Source organism: Erithacus rubecula, assembly GCF_903797595.1.
Source record: "Erithacus rubecula genome assembly, chromosome: 4".
Lineage (NCBI taxonomy): Eukaryota > Metazoa > Chordata > Aves > Passeriformes > Muscicapidae > Erithacus > Erithacus rubecula.
Genome location: NC_136686.1, coordinates 63,166,206 through 63,188,463, shown reverse-complemented (window position 1 = coordinate 63,188,463; position 22,258 = coordinate 63,166,206). Strand labels below are relative to the sequence as shown.

The 22,258-nt window shown below is 38.7% G+C and overlaps 1 protein-coding gene across 1 annotated transcript in view; it reads left to right on the top strand.

Moving 5' to 3' along the window:
• Positions 1-21,935, top strand: part of CDC123 (cell division cycle 123) — a 32,164-nt gene extending 10,229 nt beyond the window's left edge. Inside the window, exons 7-13 of the mRNA XM_079304381.1 lie at positions 5,100-5,148; positions 6,742-6,817; positions 9,786-9,908; positions 13,194-13,222; positions 18,251-18,379; positions 20,153-20,290; positions 21,099-21,935. Of these exons, the coding sequence (XP_079160507.1) occupies positions 5,100-5,148; positions 6,742-6,817; positions 9,786-9,908; positions 13,194-13,222; positions 18,251-18,379; positions 20,153-20,290; positions 21,099-21,125 (571 nt within the window). The 3' untranslated portion in view covers positions 21,126-21,935. The remainder of the gene's footprint in view (positions 1-5,099; positions 5,149-6,741; positions 6,818-9,785; positions 9,909-13,193; positions 13,223-18,250; positions 18,380-20,152; positions 20,291-21,098) is intronic.
• The last annotated feature ends 323 nt before the right edge of the window (positions 21,936-22,258 follow it).

Sequence of the window (22,258 nt, the reverse complement as noted above, 5' to 3'; positions counted from 1 at the left end):
GGTGGAGTCACCATCCCTGGTTGTTTTTAAAAAAGGACTGGATGTGGCACTCAGTGCCATGGTTTAGTTAAGGTGTTAGGGCATGGGTTGAACTTGATGATCTTGAGGGTCTCTTCCAACCTAGTGATTCTGTGTGAATAGGGGAGATGAGAGATCTATAGGTTACATGTCAGAGGTGAGTGAATTCTCAGAAGCCTTTGGTGCCTTCCCAAGGAGCTGCTTTTCATGGTTTTCCCTAATAAGAGCTGGGGAATGGCTTGCTCACAAGAGTTAAAAACAGCAAAATTTTTGTTGTAATGCCTTTCAGGACTGATTCTTGTGGGTCTGAAAAGAACTGCACATTTTGCATCATCCCTTTGTGAATGTTAAATAATACGGAGTTTATATTTTCTGTCCTTATGTGTAAAGAAAACAAAAAGTACCCAGAGCTCCTTTCAGAATTTCTGTTTGATTAACTGTTTTCTAGTGAGTCTTGGAGACAAGCAAGTGTTCAGCAAGTGCCACTTGATTTAGATGTGGCAACTCTTTGTATGGTAGAATGAATTGGTTCAACCACGTTCACTGATGGTGAAATCAGTGCATTTTCTGCCCAGTTTTATCTTCTATCAGTTCCAGTCAGTGCCTCAGCTCTTCACTTAACCCCCTGCAGCCAGCACTGGCTTGGTGGGAGAGGCAGTGAAGACATTCTGGTGGCTGTGGTGTGAGGTTTCACAGCATGGCTTATTGACTTGTGGTTTCACCTTAAATTCACACAAGAGCAGTAGTGGCTGAGCAGTCCATAGCAGGCACATTCCCTTCTCCTGATCCTGCTGTGGGAGAATAACCTCTTGCAGAAAGGCAACACCTCAAACTCTGCAGGTCCAGTCCATTTAGGCTCCTTTCCCAATGTGATAAGACAACCAGGTAGCATAACTAAGGTGGTGAATAATTAAAGCTTATGACATGATTGTGGGAAATCACCTTGGTCTCTATGTGTATCTTGTAACTTATGAATATGTCATATTTGATTAAATCATATATCATTGTCCAGTCTCAGCTTGGTATTTCTAAATTACAAAGTTATTTGTACAGAATGTCCCCAAGCAGTGCAATGATTATTGCTAAATCGGAGCAGTGGTCGTCCTTAATTATTCTATTGATTAGCTGCCAGTTCACTAGTCCTTAGCAAGCAGAAATTAAAAATGTAGCTGGCATAAGAATCTGAAGTGCTGAACAAATGAAAATTATATACATAATGCATCCAAATCCCTTGGAAGGACTGCTTGGAGGGAGGAGAAATGCACTATATTTCTACTTCATCAATAATACTCAGTATGGTCTAAAGGTTTCTTGCCCTGCATAAGTAACAGCTGAAATGGTGAATACACTTTTTTTATTGTTGTTGGGTTTTTTTCATGTTCAGTTATATGAACTTAAATGTTCAGTTCATGGGTTGTAATATGGTAAATGTGCTGCAATATAGATCTGGTTTTTAACCTAGAAATGTGAGCCAGTGATGCAGTACTTAAGACAAACCACTTTGTTTGCCTTTTTCTTCCTCTCCCATGTCCTGTCTGACTCTAAACATTGTTCAGGTCTTGTTGTAATTCTCAGCTGTCTCAAGTTTCAAGAAAATTTCAACCATGTAAAGCTTCAATACAAACTATTAAAAAGTATGGACTCAATGCAGATATACTGAGTATCCTTAAATTGCTTTGGCTATTTAAAAGTTTGGATTCTCTCATGGTGCTGGCACTTTGGTTGAAAAGTTCACAGTGATGAATTATCTTTCCAGCATGTTAATTTAAAATTAATTAACAAAGACTTCAGAATGATGTACTCATTAATGCAGTTGATGTTGTTTCTGCTTCAAAGTCAGCATTGTATTTTATTTAGCTGAGTTCACAAAAAAATCTTGTGGGTGGTGTGATCTTAATTTTTCAGGCATTAATGTAGGCTTTCAGAAATTTAGCATTGAGTATATATGATTAAAAAATCTTTTCTAACTGGGAATTTTGTTAAGTGATTAAAAATCTTCTTTTGAACAAAAAGCTCTGTATGGATGTATTGGTGTAAAATACAGTTTTCTCCTTTATTAGAAGGTTAGAATGGGTGGACTGTGTTTTGTTAAAACATGATTGATTACTCACCTTGAGACTGGTAGAAATATTAGCAGTATTTCTAATGATGTGGTAATGCCCCTGCATTCTGACAAGATTTCTGATGCCAGACTTAATGCTTTTAATATTGAATTCCAAATTACAAGGAAATATCAAAGCTTTTTGAGATGTGAAGGAATAACAGCCTGTGTTCTCCTAACAGAACATAGGAGGCAGTGTTGGATCATGAAGAATGTGCCTCAGCACTCCAGTGATCTTTTTGCAGGAGCTGTTAGTTTAGGCTTTAATATAAACTGTTTCAAGGTAGGCAGTTCCACATGAGAGGATGTGCAAAATGAGGCCTTTGATGATGATTCTTTTTTTTTTGGAGGTTTTGCTCTTGCCCATTTTTTCTAGCAATTTACAGTGTAGTACAAGATTCTCTTTTGAGTGGTGTATGAATTTTCCTATTTCTTTTAAGCCTCAAAGTTCCAGCAAGGTTTAATATTCAAGGAATAAAGATACAGTTCAAAGGCTGTTAAAAGCTTCTCCTTATTTTTTAAAATAAGATTTTAAAATAAACTGTGCAATAATAGCAGGGAAGTATCAGGTACAGAATAAATTTTCAATTCTCATAATATTCATAATAGTTCCTAATTATCTCAGTGATTTGCAGATGAGTTCCTGGCTTTCTTAGCAGGATAGGTACTGGAGAAACTTGCCAACCTTATTAAATTGCTGTTCTCAGTGTTCAAAACCAAGCTGCATAATGGCTTTGTGTGGCCTGTCCTGTGGTCTAGTATTTGCATTTGGAAATTAACAGAGCTGCCACATATAAAGAGATCTTGATCCTTCTGGTCTTGACTTATAAATGTAACTCTGTAAAAAAGCTGTTGACCACAACACAGCCAAAGAGTTTGATCCTTTCACCCACAGTATTCAAAATGCAGAAGCTTCAGAAAATACAGCCCAGGCTGTCTCTGTTTGGGGTTCCTGACATTTTCCTGATTATTCTTTCAAGTAGCTCTAAACCTGAATAGGATGTGGGTTGAAGACACCCCACTTAGCATTGTGCCTCTAGAGATCAAAAGGCCATCTGTAATACACCAGTTCAGATGGGTCTCAGCAATAAATGCTACAATGAGCTGGTAAGAAAAAAATTGCAACCTCAAGTCACCTACAATTTACTCCCTGAACAAAGGTGGCCTTTTGTCAATGAAAAGTCATGATAATATTAAGAAGGAAAATTAAATTACAAAAACATGAGTTTGTGTTGTGCTGTGTTCACCCATTTATTTTCCTTATTTATACTCAGTCCTGTGTCATTAAGACTCAAAAAAATACCCTTACTGTGTTTTACAATATTTTTGCCTGTTTGCTTGATTTGGCATTGATACCTGCACAGTCTGTGGGGCTTGGGATGGCACCCAAGGATTTAATTTTCTAGCTTACAAGGAAAGAGGAATCTTTTTACCCACATAGTTCTTACCCAAAATATTTGAGGGTTGAGTTAGGGAATAATTTTGATTATAAGGCTGGGATTTGTTGAGTGCTGGAAAAGGCTGTTATTGGAATGAAGCAGATTGCTGGTACCCCAATCTCAGATACAGAATCTGTGAGAGGTAGTACAGGCAGGCACTGTAAACTCCATGTGCTGGACTTCAGCTGCCTTTGTAGATGGAGTTTATTATTGGCTTTGTGTTTGTGTGGGATATTTTCTTCAGCTTGGTAGGCATATAGTCTAGTAAGGGAGGAATTCTGAGTTTAGCAAAACTGTGAGCTCTTATGGGTTTGTTTCTGTTGCCTTGACAGATCTTAAATTGTGGGGAATCTAAACTGTAGCTGAGGGATGTTATCTGTTTACACAGGCTTACAGATATATATATGATGTGTTTGATCACTGTGCTTTTGGAAAGCCTGCCTGTATTGCCCTACTTTTCTGTGTGTTGTGGATATTAAAGTCTAAACTAAAATGTGTGAAATTTATTTCTGCTGGCAGCATACAGAATGAACTCTTACAATAGCTCTTCAAACCAAAAGCTGGGCAGCCATGTCTTGCAAATGCAATGTTTATGTGAGACTTTTGGGTTGCTGAATGAAGTTCACTGCCAAAAGGAGATCTTATAAATATTGCATTTAGGACTATTGCTCAGCAGTGACCCTTAACACAGTTCTGTGCTTCCAAGTAGTTTGTTGCCAATAAGGTCAGGGAGTAGAATTGGAAGAAAAACGTGTTCTTCTGTGAATACCTTTTGAAAATTACAGAATCTATTGTAAGGTTTGCTGTAAAATGACAAAAAAGTACATGGAAGTTGACTTGGCTCGTAACTGCCTCCATTCTTGCTAGTTCCTGAAAGGAGGCTGACAGAGTCTGCTCCTCACAAGGGACAAAACCTTGACATCTGCTTGCAGTTGTGGAAATAGTTCTGTTTATTCCCACTCTCAAGAGATTTGTAAGAACATTTCTTAAGGCTCTTAATTTGGAAAGATACCATGCTATGGAATCAGGAGTGCTGAGCAGCAGCACTGTTTTGCATCCTTTATTCATGGAAATGAACTGCTGTAAGGCATGATGATGTGTCTTTGTTGTGTGGTTTGGGAAGTTAAACATTAAAAATACTTGGGAAAACATGCTGCAGTGAAACTGGATTAGATTGCTCAAGTTTATTGGGTTTTTTGAGAATCAGTTATGCCATCCTAACAATACAAGGGGAAAGGAGCTGCACTGTTGATTCCAACAGAAATAAATCAACAGTGAATAAACACTGACAATTTGGACACATCCCTTTCTGGATTTAAGTGCTTCCAAATTGCAGTAGAATAAAAGAGGTGATGATTCTGTTTTTTCCCCATGATAATTGTTGAAAGCAGAGTTGTTGTGTATTGCATTTACTTGCTTTGTACATTTTGGAAATAATTTAACAGTAGTTCTTATGTTTCATAGTTTAGGGTTATATTTCTCACCACAGCTAAAATCTTAGATGTAAAGCAGATTTTGAAGCCTGTACCTTACTTTTCCAGATTTATTCACTGTACTGATGATTCCCCTGATCCTTCCTTGAACTATGAGGTAGGACTCCTTGCATGATTTCAAAGTAATTTAAAAGAATTGCTCACAGGCTGGGTGACATTTGTGGTTGGGTTTCTGTCCATTAAATGTGTTATGTTTGTTTTACTCGTGTTGCTTTTGATATGAAGGGAAGTCTGGTTCAGCACTGCAGGTCATAAGAAGTTCATTTAATTACAGATTAGGTGGGCTGAAGTGAAGACTTGAGAAGCTTCTTTGCAATGTCCTCTTATGTCTGTCAGGTTGTGACAGGAAGGACAAGTTCAGTAGCTCAGAGTCATGCATTCTTGATGGTGAGCTGCTTGTGAACATCACACTGAGGTTACCAAGGGTGAGGCTTGTTCCAGTGGCTGGGGACATCCTGAACTTCTCTGTCACATCTTGTTTCCTATGTTTGTTACCAGATCAAAATGTTCTGCTATAGATGCTTTAAACTGTTAATGTGGAGCTACTGCTCTTATGGTAACATCTAGTCATCTCTCTAATAATAGTTTTAATGTAAATATAACATTTGTCATCATGCTGTGGGCTTAAAGGGCTTTTCGAAAGTGAATGAACTCTGTTTTATTTTAAAGCACTATCAAGTGTGCTTTAAAGATACAGGACATCTAAAAGTTGGAACAAAGAGTTTAATGTTAACACTCTAATTAGGAATGTCATCTCTGGTTACTGAAGCTTTTTGCTGCAGTTTAAAGGGTTTAAAGCATCTAGTAGCAGTAACTGGGGCCTTCAAAAACATCAGGCCTTCAGAATGTTTCAGCTTAGGAAATACAGGAACTTGAGAAAGTGCCAGAGAGATGCTTTAATTCCCAGGCAGTCTGTCCTATTGACTATAATAGTTTGCTTTCTATTTCTGTCCTGTGTCCTTATTTTAACTGGTTTGCGCCTTCAAAGGCGTCACAGAATTCTGCTTGGGTGTCTACCAGAATAGAGGTTGATTTGGATAAATTTAATTCTGCTCATCAGCTCCTTTGACTAGGGAGCAACTTTCTGCCAATTCTATGACAAATTTGTTGTGCTGTACAGCAGGGCTTTTATTTTCCATGCTTTATCATTAATGTAACTTGGAAGTTGTTTCATAAATGATTTCCCAGTCGTAAATACTGTACCAAGTGGAAGAGCATAAGATAATTAAGGTGGGAAGGGACCTCAGGAGGTGTCTAGTCCATCTTCATGCTTAAAGTGGGTAGGGAATGAGATCATATTGTCTTGCTTGGCATTTTATAAAATCTGGTCTGAAAACCTCAGTGGGTGGAGGCTGCACTACCTCTGTGAAGGAGCTCTTCCAATGCTTGACAATCCTCACTGTTTATTATGTCCAGTCTGAACCTTTCTGCTTTAGGCTAGCTTAGAGTATAGGGTCTTTAGAGATCCAACTGAAAGCATTCTGTGATTCTCTGAAATTAATATTAAATCTAATTGTTTTGAAATATTTGCAAAGATAATTATGTGAACTGCAGCTTTAAGATTGTTTTGTTTTCTAATATCAGCAGTCATCATTACAGCAAAACTGTTGCTCTAAAAAGCAGACCTGTTGACTAAAGGATGCTGTTACTTTTCTGAAACAATGCTTTGTCATTTGTTTTTCCTCCACAGCTTGTTCTTCGCAAATGGTGTGAATTAATCCCTGGTGCAGAATTCAGATGCTTTGTCAAGGAAAACAAGCTTTTAGGTAAGGAATTTCTTAAAAACAAAATTATTAGATGAAGTTTTGAGGAGTTTCTCTGATTCCTTGTATAAGAGCTAAGTCTGAAGAGAGTTCTTTCTTTCCACACCTCATTTCTGAAATTAATGGTTTCTTCTTTCTGTAATTTAAAATGTGGTTTACCACATCTCACTTTCCACTGTATTTAAAAGCCTGACAGCACAGCATGCTTGCCATTACAGTGGGAAAATTCTTAATTTAATTATTAATTCAGAAACTTCACCCAAAAGACAGTTTCATGGGTGAGTCTTTTATATTCAGGAGCAAATTGCATTACCTCCAACTTGCAGAATGAATACTGAGGCAGTTGTGTGTTGTGCTGCAAATACATGATCCCATGTGGATATTATATGCAGAAGGTTGGGGAGGTCAGAACATTTCCACAGGGGTAGGAGGTGTCTTGAGTTCATATTAAATTCAGTGTAGTTTAATTGGAACCCGTTGTTCTGTTACTGAGATGCAGAATCCTAAATGTAAAATGTTTCAAGTGGCACTGAAGAGCCAAGGTATCCATCCACAGTATGCACAGAGCTGGTGGGTAGAGAGACCTCTGGCAGCTGGAGAACAGGCAGACTGTGCTAGAGCATGTCTTGTAGGCAGCTGAGTAGGGTAAATTTAGGGTAATTTAGGGTAAATTTAGCTCAGTTTCACTCTTCTGGTTGTGTTGACTATTCTCTGCTGTCTATAGCAGGAAATGAAATACCCAGTGCACATACAGGTGCTTGAATTGAGGGGTTTAATTTCAGGCTAATTACTATTCTGAAGTTTGATTTTGGTGTGGTCTACCATGAAGTCTTTAGAGACAAATAGAAACTCAAATAGCACAGGATTAGTGCACATTTGTTCTGAACAAGGTTGAATCATTCTGCCTGAACTCTTCTAACAAGGAAGTGTTAAAGCAGTGATGGAGCAAATCCAGACTCTGCAGGAAGGAAGGGAAGGTTTTTTTTTCTTTTTTTTTTTTTTTTTTCCTTTAAGACAAACTAGGTTTTTTCTCACTTTGCCTGTCTCGTGCCTACATATTCACAAGCACCAAGCTCCATATCCACATGTGGCCTGTCCAGGGTTCCTTGTGATGATGTGGAAGGCCAAAGATATTTCTGTGTAGTTCTCACTGTTTCTCCTGTCTTACCATGGTGAGTGTGGGCTTCTTTTGCCTTTTTGTACCTAGTGGGAGCTGTCAGCTCCATCCAGCCCCACCTCTGTGAACCTTTAGGAGCACACTCCCTGTTCTTCATTGACCAATTTGTGGAGCTGCACACAGATATTTGAGCTGTGCTAATTCAAGTGCTGTCAACACACACCATTCTCCTAAGCCCTTTTATTTGGCTGTTTTTTCTGGTGTTCCTATGCTCATCTTCCCATTTTCTCTCCATTTGTGCCAGTTGCAAGTGTATTACATCTCTCTATAACAAAGTTTATCTTCCTAAAAGCAGAGATTTCCCATTAAGTCTGTATTGCTTATGGCTCCTGACAGAGCTTTTTGAAGGGAGGAGCCCTGAATCCTGTTCTGCTTTGTGATGCTGGAATACCACAACTGCCAGAGATACACATTACTGTAATAACCTCTAAAACATTTGAATGTACATTTATTATAGAATACATATATATATATATTAATATTGACCTTCAAATACCTCAAATCATTTGTACACTGGCTAATTAAGTACTCTGTACATTTCATGACCAGGTTTTGAAACCTAGTAGATCTGCCAGTATGGGATTTTTTTTAAATCTAGCACTCCAGCTGCATTTCTGAAGATAGTTCCAAGATTTTTCACAATATGTTCCCATACTCTTAAAATTAATAAGCCTGTCAGTCAAACTAAGGAATGATATTTGCAGTATAGTGAATGATTTTCCAGTTACACATCTGCATCCCCTTAGATGCCATCATCTTTCACTTTTTTTTTTTTTAGGCTCAAGTTAAGCTTTGCTGTGGTACTAAAAATTCAAAGTTCCACTGACATAATAAACTTTTTATATGAACATTCTGAAAAAGAGCACATCTTTGGCAGTAAGTCAGCATTGTCTTACAGTAAAATTGTGTTTTGTATATAGTTAAAACAGCAAACTGACCTGATACATCTTCCTTGGGAAAATCTGTCTCTTTTTGTATGTAAATAGACTGAATTACTCATTCTGCAGTCATGGGGCAGGTCTTGGATTTGACATTTGTCAAGCAGGGTATTGCAATATTTTATGTTGACACATCCTGTATGAGAACTCTTGTCAGTCAAGATGCATGCAAGTGTATAATCCTTTTGATGTCATCTTAAACCAGTGTCTTGTAGACAAATGTATGAAATTAAGAACTTGTAGGAGGGATGGTTTGTCTACATAGGCAAGAAAGGCCTTGAGGGAGCAAATGGGAGCACCAAGGTACTGGCCTGCATGCCATCCCAGTGATTTAGGGGGTTAGAGTTCCAGTTGTAGTGCCTTATCAAATAGGCATATGTTATTCCACACTTAAAAAAATCAGTTAAATGAGAATCTGTGGTATCCAAGGATCATCTTTGCTAATGTGCAAGGTTAGGCTCCAACCCTGGCATTTCTTGGTTCCAAATTGTGATCCCTACATGTGATATGCAGAACAAGGTTTTTGACCAGAGTAACCAAAGGGAATAAAACTGAAAGGAAAAGATGGAAGCTGGAAATCTAAATACAGGGAAAATTTCCCTCTGAAATTCACTTTAAAATAGTCAAAGTGTGTGTCTATGAAATGAAGTTCACAAGATTTAGGACAGAGCTGTTCAAGGAAGAGATTCCTAATGGAGGTACTTTTAAGTATAACAGAATAAAGCCAAACAGTAAGTCATTAATAATGGTAGAAACTTGGGAAAACCCCATCTTCTGTGTTCTACTTTTTTTTCTGGTTGATTTTTTTGCATGCCTAAAGTTCTTTACAATTATAATTACCTGAAATTTTTGGCAGGTATATCACAGAGGGACTACACTCAGTACTACGATCATATCTCAAAGCAGCACGAGGAGATCTGTAGATCCATACAGGAGTTTTTCAAGAAACACATACAGTATAAATTCTTGGATGAAGACTGTAAGTATTTTGAGGGTGTCTATGGGTATGCATCTCTCTCTTCATTGCTGTTGCTTTCACAGGGCTTGGTTCTCTTTAGCTTGGGAGAGTCTGAAAGTTTGTGGCTACAGCGTGTTGAGTGGCAAAGGTTTGGAATTACAAATATTGGCAACAAAAAAAACCCTGAAGGAATAGGCTGGAACTCTTCAAGAAAACACAAGGAATGAGTGAAAGATCCTTCACAAGGCATAATAACTTTTTTTTAAGGCTTTTCCCCGTTATACTTGAAAATAATTTTTATACCAGAAAAACGAGGTTGGAGTTGTCAAAAGACATTCAGTAGTGAGAAGAATATTTGTTTCTAAAGATGTTGTCAGATGTTTGCTGCTAAATTATTGGTGTATTCCTTGAATAAAGGATTTTTAAGTTTCTTTTCAAGAAGCTTTAATTATGTCTAGAATATCAGTGCATACCAGGTTAGGTGCCAAAACCTTTGAATAAAGGCCACAGTATTTGATGCACCTAATCAGTCCAAGTAAATTGTCTTGTTCTTTAAATGTGAAGTCCTTTGCAAATCTGATTTGAAATAGTTTTCTAACATGGTTTAGTGAGAATTGAATGGTGTTGCATTGTGATGGGTGATCAATAGTGGTGAAAAACATGATGAAGAAATTTAAATGAGGTCTGACATGGACCAAACTTCAGCTTTGTAAAACCCATAAACATAAGAATTTTCTAGCAGTTTTGTTGTCCTCTCTAAAGCTTTGAAAATTCAACCTTTAGATGGGGTTTTAACATTATTAATTGTTTTACTGAGACACCAGGGCAGTCAGATAGATCTGTCCTCTCTAACCCTCTGAAAAAGGTACCTTCAAGTGCCAGTCTCTTATATTGAAATTCTTAATAATTTAACTCTGCAAAGAGTCTCTGTTTCAGTCCAAGACAAGTGCTCATGGACTGCTGCTGGGAGAAGAACAGTAGAATAATACACTAATATAATAAGTCCATTACATTTTGAAGTAAGATCAGCCCTATAGATCTGGTGTTCTGATTACTGCCTTTTAATTTTCCTCTGTGTTCCAATGTAATTTTAGCTGGTATGTAATCAACTCATAGATAAGAATTCAGGGCACTATTTTTGGAAATTGGTGCCTAGATTTAGGCTCTGAAACTGCTGTCTGGTGAACTGAAAGGTCTGAAATGTCATCTTATGTAAAGGATGCCATCTGAGTTGCCTTGAGGGAAAAGGAGGTTTCAGGGCAACCTTGTGGGATGGAGGTTTGTTAACCTTTTATTCTTAGGAACTAAATGCTGGTCCATCTGCAATGAAATGCCATGCAGAAAATGTTTTCTGTGTTTTAGTGGGTGTTTTGTGGTTTTTTGTTTTTTTTTTTACCACACTGCATTTATCTCCCATCATCTTACTTGATCCACTGCCTGGTAGCATATGTGTTGTTAACAATAAAAATCTGGGTTTGCTTGTTTGTTTGCTTTTAAAAGGAAAGGTATTACAGCTTTTTTCCTGACTTCTTGTTTCATTGGGAATTTTGATGCTGTTTGCTCTGCTTTTTCCAGTTGGTCTGGTAGCATCTCCAGATGGAAGAGTTGAGTCAGAGCAGCTGAAGCATTGCAGAGTCAGAACAGTAGGATAACAGATGGGTGAATGCTTTATAAATACTTCTAAATTATGTTAGAACCTTCTAAATACCTTTGATAAGAGCCCAGTAAGAGCAGTGCTCTGGAGGTGTGGATAGTGCAGAGCTGGGCTTTGGCTTCAGAGCAGTTTCTGGTGAAGTTTCACTACAGTCTCACTGGCACAGGACACTCCTGCTCTGAGGTGATCCCTAAGGAGGGGGAACAGTTCAGGTTTTCTTCTTGTTCAGTGTTTGTGACTGTCCTGAACCAGTCATCAGAGTGCAATCAGTCTGAATTCCAGCTGTGTGAATCCCAGGGAATCCAAATAAATTCCATTAGCCTCAGAGGTTGCTTTAGGCTGACAGGCCTCACTATTGAAACCCTCAGATGCAAGGGATATCTTTGGGATATGACTAAGGGGATAAGGAGAGGATGTGATGCTGGCACTAAGTTCAGTTGAACAGCTGGAGAAGAAATCCTGGGGTTCCTGTACCCCCCTTTGCATTGATGACTGGCTTAGTCACTGAGGACTTGTCTTCCTGGGAGAATGGAGCACTTAATCCTGCAGTGACTTTAACATTGATGCAACCCAGCTTGTGCTGTGTGGATTTTTAGGCTGCATGGTAAAAACCAGCTACATGACTGGTTTTGGCTTTGTGAAGTTGTGGTTTGCCCTTAGCCCAGCCAACTTCACATTAAATGTCAGATCAAGCTTTACATGCATGGATGTGATCAGTCAACATCCCTGTTCCTGACAGGCAGCTTCCTGAGACTCAAGTGGTCTGCAGTAATATCCTGAGTTTAGTTTATCCACATGCATTGGGAAATCTCTTAGCTGAAACATTCCCTTATTAATGAAGGAAGTAACAATATAGCATTTGTCTGAGGCTTTTCTAAATTTTTATTTTTTCTTTTCCTTTTCTTCCTGCTAAACTGGTACCATTTTTGCATGTAGAATGCTTCTCTGTTGATTTTCCTAGCTCAGTAGAAAGACAACTCAAAGGTTTGTTTAACTATCCAGAACAGAAACTGTTGGAAAGCTGCATATACAGAGTCGTGTTTAATCAAGCCAAGGGGAGGAACAACAGTGGAGCCAGGCAAGGCAACTTTGAGTCAGTGACTGAGTGGCAAAGGGATTGTTTGAAGGAGCTGTTGATATTAATTAGGTGTGCTGTATCTGCTCAGTGTGACATCAAACATGGCCATTTCACTGCCACCAACCCCTTTGTTCCTACAACCTGTTTATCTTGTTAGCTGCTGAAATCCTGATGTCTGTGGAGCAGGAACTGTCTCTTATTAAATGTTTGTGCAATGCCCAACACAATGGAGTCTTAATCCTTCCCTGAAATGTCTCTGTTCTGCTGTAAACAAAACACCAGTAATATCAAAGATAAGCTCCCTGGGCTGATATCAAATATTCTTAATGGGAGAAAAATCAACAGAAGAAACCAGCATTAAATGGAAAAACTCAATAGCTGATTTCTCAGTGCATTAATAGTAGTTCTTGAAATGTTTCAGCTATCTCTTAGAAGTATACCCAATTCTGGCTTGCAGTTCTTTAGACATATTGACTTTGCAGATTGTGCTATGTACACAAGTGTCTATTCAGATTTAGATATCTTCTGTGAATTTATGTATCTTTTACAATTAACTTTTTTTTCTCCTTTTCAGTTGTTTTTGATGTGTACAGAGACAGCAGGGTAAGTGAACAATAGGTTGTATATAATTGCTTTTTCTGTGAAAACTTGAAATACTACAAAGATCAAGCAAGTGTTATCTTTGTCTTCCTAGAAGTGGTCCTGGAAAAAAACTAACCAAACAAACAAAAAAATACCACTGAAGTAAAAACCCCAACCAAATAAAAACACCAAGCAAAACCTACTTGATGTTACTCTGTTCCACAGGTCTTTTTCTATGTTAAATGCTGTCTACATTAGGAGAATAATAGGATTAGAGGTATAAATATGTCTATATTAGTGATGTAATTATTTAGTTAGTATCTTCCAGGTAAGTTGTCTGTTCTAAGGCACTAAGCACTTAGGCTTCAACTGCAATTTTCTCAGTTCTGTGAATCTGCAGAGGCAACTTAGTTTTTGTTAGGACGTGAGAGTCCTGATACAGTAATTACAGTAGAATAGACTTTCAGTTGAAGGGACCTACAGTGGTCTTCAAGTCCTACTGCTTGACCAATTCAGGACTGGCCAAATACTAAAGCATGTGGTTAAGGGTGGTGTTCTCAGGCACATGGTGGGATTTGTGGGTCTCTCCTGTGCAGTACCAGGAGCTGGACTCAGTTTCCTTGTGGGTCCCTTCCAACTCAGGATATTCTGTGACTCTTTCATTTAGGGCATGGTCCAAATAGCTTTCAAACACACAAACAGGTTTGGCATTTTGTTTTAAGACAGATATTTCCTTGGACTTTATTTTGTTTTCCCTGTGTTTTTTTTTTTTAACTACAGCATATGAACTCATCAAAATTATCCTTAATATTTCTTCAAATTATCCTGGGAAATTGGAAAATGGTTGATATCTGAAGGTCTAGGATAGGATGGGATAATTGTGAAAAGAGAGTATGAATGTGGTGTGCCTAGTTTGTGACAGGTGGAAGCCAGTTTTTCCTTTTCAACCTGCTCCAGCTGAGGTTCTGAGAGTTGGGCAGATCAGAACTCTCAACACCCAGATAGTGATGAAGTTGGAAGAAATATCCCACCTCAACTATTTGAAAGACATGTAGGTAGGTGGAGTCCTTAGGGGTGTGGTTTAGTGGGGAACCCAGAGGTGCTGGGCTAAGGGTTGGACTTTGTGATCTTAAAGTTTTCCAACCTAAATAATTCTATAAAGGTGCCAATATCAGAGTTACTGACTTTGACTGCTAGTGTGAGTGGAGAGGAATATTTGGTCAGATGAAATGTGCTTGAAAGGCTTGATTGAAGAAGGTCTTCATTAGAGTTGAGTGTATTGGGAGTAAGTTCTGATTCTCATTTTGAATGTTGCTGAACTATTTTGTAATTGTATAACAGTAAATCATGCCATAGTTTACAAAACAGGAATGCATCTCATGTGGAAAACAGAAGACTAACATTTCTCAGCCCAACTTCTAATGGAGGTACCTAAAATGAGGCTGTGCTGAAATGGAAATTACCTGCCCAGGCTCAGATCGACAGGCATGAGGATGCTGTCAGGGAAAATGAGGAGCAGCACTTGAGCATTGAGCCAGATTCTGCCGTGGGGTGCTCTGCTGCATAGCTGAGGCATGAAGACAGATTATTTAAGTAAAAGGTTTCAGCCTGTGGGATCTTAAATGAGCAGTGTTTCTTCATCTGTCAAGATAAAATATATCTATTTGTAGATTTCTCTCGGTGCCTTCTACCCTCAGGTCTTGTAAACTGCCAGCTAGCCCTTTGTGTGTCAGATGCTCCTCCTTTCACACGTACTATTGTGGTTTGCAACTGTGTTATTCATCGCTCCCTTGGCGTGTGACTTACAGGCAGCAGAAGAATATTGCGAGCATGATTAATTTCTAGAGCCTGTGCTCCTCATCAGGCTGGTTGCACAGCAACCTCACCTACAGAAGGAGAGAAGTGTTCACTCTCTGCTTGTTTTAAATCCTTTAAACTGAGTGTTCAGCTTGGAGAAGCAGGTTGTTGTTACGGTTGTAAATGACAGCAGCCCCTCCCCGTGCTCACTGTAGCTGCTCCGGAGACTGTCTGGAGTTGTCCTGCTCGCTGAGTTGGAGGCAGGAGTTCACAAGAGCCTGGCAGTCGCCTCTGCTGTTACTCTCTGCTGTCTCCCAGGTGGGAACAACAAACCAAGTTCGAGGCAAGTCACTGTGGTGAGACAGAGCAATGCAGGGAGTGGCTCCAGACCGCTGCTGGCTCAGAGCTCTTGCTAAGAGCAGGGCAGTGCTTGTGAGCTTGCCACGGTGCAAGAAGGTGCAGCTGGAGTTAGGGAGATGTAACAGTTCAGTTTGCATTTTATCTGCCTTAACTTCCTTTAAACAACTGGCTTTGTCATGGGCACTTCCTTTCAGTGCCCTGCTTCTTAATGCCTTAGTAAAACAAAGCAAGAAGCTGGCAGGTGTGGTAAATCTATTGATTCCTTCTTTTAGGATGAGAAGAAAACACCATGTAGTACAAGTAGGGGGTTTGTTTTCCTCTCCACTTATGCACAACTTTTTTTTTTCCCTGGCTTGTGCATTTCTGTGCTGTTATATGACAAAAATTACTAATAGCAGGCAAAAGATAGCAGGCAAGTAGCCTTATTACTGCTTTTTAGATACACAGTGCAAGTTATCTGTAACTGTGCCTAAATCATGGCATTGCATGTAAGACTTGAGAGAGAATTTAATTTCAAGAAAAGGCAGGTTGGTTACTGACCCAGGGTTATATACACTCCTTTTAATGAGCCCTGAAAAGAGATATTTTGTTTGTTTTGCCATTTCTCATCAATTTGCAGCTAGCAAAGCTCAGTGCAGATTTAAGACCATCTCAGGGAAACAGCTGTTGCTGTAGATGGTGCACTGCACTCTGCAGGGGTGGAGAAACACTGCTGGGTGCTCACAAAAAATGTATTGCTTTCAATAGTCTCAGAATCAATTTTCATCTTTTTCCACAGTACATTTATTCTTTAGAGAAATGATCTTAATGTTCCTATGAAAAAGCTGAGCTGGATGTGTTTGGGGTGAAGAGGAATTTCTGTGAAAGCCTTTCGTAAGGAAGTATTAGGATAAATCTTTCTGATGCAAAGAAAGATTCTCTGAACTGCTGAATGAACTTTGCCAGCCATTGCCTCTGTCTGTGATTACATTGGTGCATTAGCTTGTTTTTCTAGAGTGATTGAAGTAATCTAAACCCACAGATTCCTCCTCGTGCTGCCTTGGAGCTAACAAGACACCCCCATTAGCAAAAGTAAAAGGTTGCTTATCATGAGAATTTGTAGCAGCCCTTTGAGGAGGACCAGAGATGGGAAATGACAGCAGAGCTTGCCCCATGGGCTCTCTGCTCTGATGGTGCCAGTATTAGTGCAGAGGTGTTGCAACTCAACCATGCAGATCTGGGCTTGCTCACCCTTCCAGAACAAATAAGAAACCACTCAGGTCTGTGTACCCCAGTTTGTAGTTTCTTTTGTAGCTGTCTGGTTTCAGCACTGTTGTTTCTGTGCTTTGGTTTCTTAAAATGTGCTCTGTGAGAGCTGTACCCCATGGACCTGCCCTGAGACAGACACCTGTGAAAGCCTGTGTGCAACCACACGCTCCCTGCTGGGCTGCTGGCCCAGCTCCAGTTTGCAAGTCATAACCACTGGTTTCACCTCTGCTGGGACTCCCCACACCTGCACCAGGAGCTGGTGTGGATGGTGGCAGAGCCAGCAGAGCATTTCTGCTCTGTGTCTCAGAGGTTTGCATCCTTTGCAGTTGCACAGTGTGTCAGTGCCTGTGGCATAGCTCAGGTGGGTGGCTGGGAGAGGCAGTCTCCATGTCACTCTCTGCGTGCTGGAAACCAGATGGCTGTGGTGTAAATAATTGAATGTATTTGCTGCTTGTATCCACATAGGCAAGGTCTTTTAAAGCAAGAAGATCCTTCAGAAATGAAGGAAAAGAGGAGAAAGCAAAATGGATGTTTAGTAGCCACAGAGTCTTCAGGTTTGTTTTCCAATTCCAGTTGATCTTTATAATAAACACAATAAAACTCTTCACCCCCACTTACGTTACTGCAACTTTTTACTTTCCCTTTCAATAGAACTGATTTCTTCCAGATGTAATACTTGTTTTGCAAATTTTTACTAGCAGCTGTAGTCGTATTTCCTTATAATTTACTACAATGTTTTGTTTTATCAGAATAGTTGGTACTTTCTTGGGCAAGAGAAGATGGCCCTGTGGTTGTATCTTGAAGTGACTCAAGGAACACAAACTATTTCTTCCTCCCCCACATCTGTTGCTTCTAATATGTCTTGTCAGTCTCTGCTTTCATTTTCCAGTTGTAAAGCAGTTGTGTTGTGCACACTACCACAACTGTTTGGAACACAGATGTGTTAAAGATGAGGTAGAATCTAGTGTGGACTACTAGTAATGGCTATATTAAAAATGCCTTCAAGATATTCTTTATTTATCTATGTCTGCACAACATCTTTGAGCTTTCATGAGCTCCACTAGCATTTTGCATACCCAGCTCTCTCCATTTAGGGTCCCTTCTGAGACCAAGAACAGCAATTTTTGTAGCCTGCTGGATGGTACAGCATTGCTGAGGTGTTTTTTTCATGGAAAGAAAAATCCCTGTTTGGATGCTTTGGGTTTTTTTGCTTGTTTGGTTTTGTTTTGGGTTTGGGGTTTTATATGGATTTTGGTTGGAGCTCTCCCCTATTTCTTGTTCATTCTCTCTGGGGATCTTGGTGGATCATGGGGATTACCCAGAACTTCTGTGGCCTCACCTGAAATCACCTGGCACAGATCTGCATTTAATTTATTTGAGCTCTGTCTGATCTTCTGTTTAAAAAAAAATAAGTAAATTAGTACATCATAACTTGCTCTGTGATATAAAACTGTATAAGGTAAAGGATGTTAGAATATTTAAGTGCTTCAAACCAGGTAGTTTCAATTTTGGCATATTTTTATTTAAAGACCGAGACTACAATAATCTAAATATATGTGTTTTTTGGGTTTTTCGTGGTTTTTTTCCTTTCTTGCTTTGTTTTAGTTTGTGGTTTGTTCTAATTCATTCGTGCTTCCTTTGCAGGGTAAGATTTGGTTAATAGATTTTAACCCATTTGGTGAAGTAACAGACTCTCTACTCTTTACATGGGAAGAACTCACCTCTGGAAAAAACTTGAAAGGAGACCAGAGTGAAGGGGAAGCATCAGAACAGGTGAGGGAGGCTAAAAAACATCCAACAGGCTTTATGGCCTTATTTTTTCTTTTTCTTTTGTATTTTTTTTTTTCTGTTACAATCAAATTGTGATGCAAATCCTTTTGAAGTAAATGAAGCTCCTGTGAAATGTAAACTCTTTGTAAGTAGAATCTACCTTAGTAGTTAATCTCAACAATATTACCTGATAGCTTTATATGCCTACAAGGGAATTTTTAGTTCAAACAGTACAAATCCACATTGCAGCTTTCACCCCATTGCAAAGAAGATGCCCTGAAACTTGCTTTTACACAGTTTTGATGTATTCCTTTCATTTTTTCTTAAAATGTATTAATTTTCTGTATAATCACTTAAGTTTCTGTTTAATTTCTGTCATGTAGTTTCCCACATCTCCAGTTTTATGCTTGGTGGGAGACAAAGAGAAGCTTAACTTCTGTCTCTTCCTCATCTGCAATAACCTTAGCAAAGCCTTGTCCTCTGGTTGAACTCCCAGAACTTGCAGAACAGGGCTTTTCCATCCTTCTTCCAAGCAGCATTTCCTCTGTAAAAACAGGTCCTGTTAATACAGAAAGGGAGGAATAGTCTTCATTTTTTGTATTCCAGCTTTTTTTTCCTCACTGCATCTTGAGAGAGTCCTCACATCTTAACAAGACCTTGATCAGCTGGGTAGGAGATAGAAATGGATCTTGGGAAACACTTGGTTTTCTGGGGAGAGATGGCCAGTGTGGGCTTTTCTTTATTTCCTAGCTATTGAACTGCATTAGAGGTCACTGAAATGACAAACTTCATTGAGCTCATTTTAACATCTGAGAGTTTCCTTAGTCCTGTGGCCCTTTCCATAACACAGTGACAGGGAAACCCCAGTCCAGGCTGTTGTTCAGGCCATTGCCTGTCTCACTGTGGGATTGTTGCTGTATGAAAACCCATTCTGTGAACCTTCCTGCTAAAAGCTGTGTCTCCTTTGTTAAAACACACTCCCAATTCCAGAGCTGTCTGTGGGACACATGAATTTTCCTTTTGGAATTCTCTTTCTCATTGCCAGATGCTTTACACAGTTTTCTGTAGTGCAGTCCTGGATGAAAAGTAGAATAACTTGTCTTCATGTTTCATTTTACATCCAGTCACAGAATCCAGTGTGAAGTTTTTATCTCTCTTAAAATGAAGCTGTTTGTTGCTGTACAGCTGACAATTGCATGGCATGTCACTGTGTTCAATTGAAAATTGTGTCATTCCCCCAAACCTGTTGTTAAAATTAAGCATTTAGGGATATTTTTGCTACTTTTATAGAGGTATTTTTTCCTTCAGTAAGTAAATTGGTTGGAAAGCTTAAATTATAATTTCAGTAAGGTTATAGATGCAAATGTGTTTAAACAAAGAACTATGAAGACAAGTTTAGGGATTTTATCAAGAGGAGTTTTCTCTATCCAGATACATGTCTAGAATACTATTGCCCAAAGTTCCTTGTAGCTCCATTATTACAGCACTGTCATAAACATGAATTTATAAAATGCATTACTAACTGATACATTGTAGAAACTTTAAAGTGAGGTAATGAAAGCCATTATTTGACTGTTTAACATGTTTGACATTTTAAATTGCTCCTAAGTGGGCAGAGGTTTTATAAGAAAGATACAATTTTTAGAAGGCGCAAGTTTAGTTGAGCGGGTGCCAAATAAACTCACTGGCAGCGTGACTCAGTCTCGTGGAGGAGTCCCAGAAACATTTCTGGCTTTATTCATGTCCACTGCTCTTATTTCCTTGTCTTTTCCAAAGGATTCTCCAGTGTTCCGTTGTACAAACAGCAAAGTCACTGTCCAGCCCAGTCCCTACCTGAGCTACCGACTGCCCAAGGACTTCGTGGACCTTTCCACAGGAGAGGATGTTCACAAACTGATTGACTTTCTTAAACTGGTAAGAAGCAGCAGGAAAAAAAATCTCTGACCTTCCAACTCTGTCAAATGGAAGCACCCAAGTCCCTGGATATCTGTTTTTGTTACTAACAAAGAATACACAGTGACAGAAAAAGCAGTGTATGAAGCCATCACACAATGTGTTGTTGGGTTAATTGTTTTTGAAGTGATGAAGAGGAAGCTTTTTACTGCTCTCACTTCACTTAATTTTATTTTTATGGGAAGCAATGAATGTTGTTTGACAAATCTTACTGAAGGACTGAGCTTTTTCTTTTCTTACTGAATGTAAATATGGATGTAGTATGAATGGAAAAGTGCTTTTAGAATGCCTGGAATTAATGCTTTTAACTTTTAATGTTTTTAACTTTTTTCTTTAAAAGTTACAAGGCAAATATATTAGGAAAATCCATGAAAGAGCTGTTCCTTTTTCAGTCCACTTTCTTTGTTCTTGTAATGCACAGTGACATGAAAACATGCCATCTTTGTAAGGTAGGGAAGGCAGGGCAGGTTATCTGCAGCTGGATCACTGACTCTTGCCACCACCAGGATGTTTTCTGGTTCTTGTATATTCCATGAGTTAAGGGACAAGGCAAATCTTGTTCTTTACTGGAAATAAAATCCTGTAGTTTGGGATGACACAGAGGATTTATATTGCTCTGGAAACATTATCTCTTACTGTTTCAAAAAATGACTTAGAAATGCAGTCACTGTCTAATCCATTGTATCTGGAACACTTGTCATGATTTATTAGTGCTCTTACTTCAGATAACTGTGTCCTAACATTATGAACTTTCCTGTTCTGTTGACAGAAAAGAAATCAGCAAGATGATGACTGAGGTACCCAGAAGCATTACAATGAATTACAAACAAGAAACGTGGCAAAAGCTGTATTTAGCATAACTATTAAACTATTGATTTAAAGAAAACCTGCTTTTTATAGTCATTGAAAGAACTGAAGATCTATTCATCTTCTTTTGGTTTAAAGAAATGTGTAGGGAAGCTTCTTCAGGGAAACACAAAAGGTCAGGGTGAGTTCTCACTGGATTCCAGGTGCAAAGAAGCAACAGCCTGAGTGCAGCTGAACGACTGCTTTCCATTTCATAATGTGAACATTGATGCCACTGATCCACGCCTTGGGACTCCCCTGTGTACATATGGCAACATGTAACCCTTGTGCAGTAAAAACATGGAGCATTCTCTGAATTTAGGCACAGTCTTGCTTAATATGTAGTCACAAAGAAAAAGGAATGTACATTTTTATCTGGAGTAACCTTTTAAAATTGTAAATTGATTTTGTTTGGGAGCACTTCTCATCCTTTATGTAAAAAAAAATATTAAAAAATGGAGAAGGGACTTTTTCTTTGTTAGAAGGGCTAATATTTCATTTCAGAGAACAGCTATAGCTATTGTAGAATACTTAAGGTTTGAAAATTTTACATATTGAGAATTTAAAATTCTGAATGCATTTGAAATAAAGTAGTTTTTTCACAGTCACTAAAGAAACAAAATTCATTTAACTTCACCAAATTTCATTTCATCTTCATAGTAAAGCTTTCTTGAAACCTGTTTTTTAACATGATTGCATACTAGACATCATCTGTGACTTTAATATACATAATTAACATCAACCTATAATTTTATATGCAGACTCAGTCTTGTTTCTTTTGTGTCACATCTCTGAGTTTCTTATGAAAGTAATTATTCTTTCAGCACTTAAAATTCTGTATTCATTGGTACTTCATGTTTTTTTGTATAATGGGAAAAGGCTAAATCTGGAGAAACAGAAGCTCTTGTTAGCAATTGCTGTTGTTTGGGAGGTGGGGGAGGACAGTGTTAGGTGAATCATCAGCTGACTTTTGGATATAGGTGTTTGTATGGCATCAGTAATTTATTAATGGTGTGCAGAGTTCCCACTGAAACAAAAGGACATTTGAAGGAGTTCATAACCCCTGGAAATTGGTTCCTATTT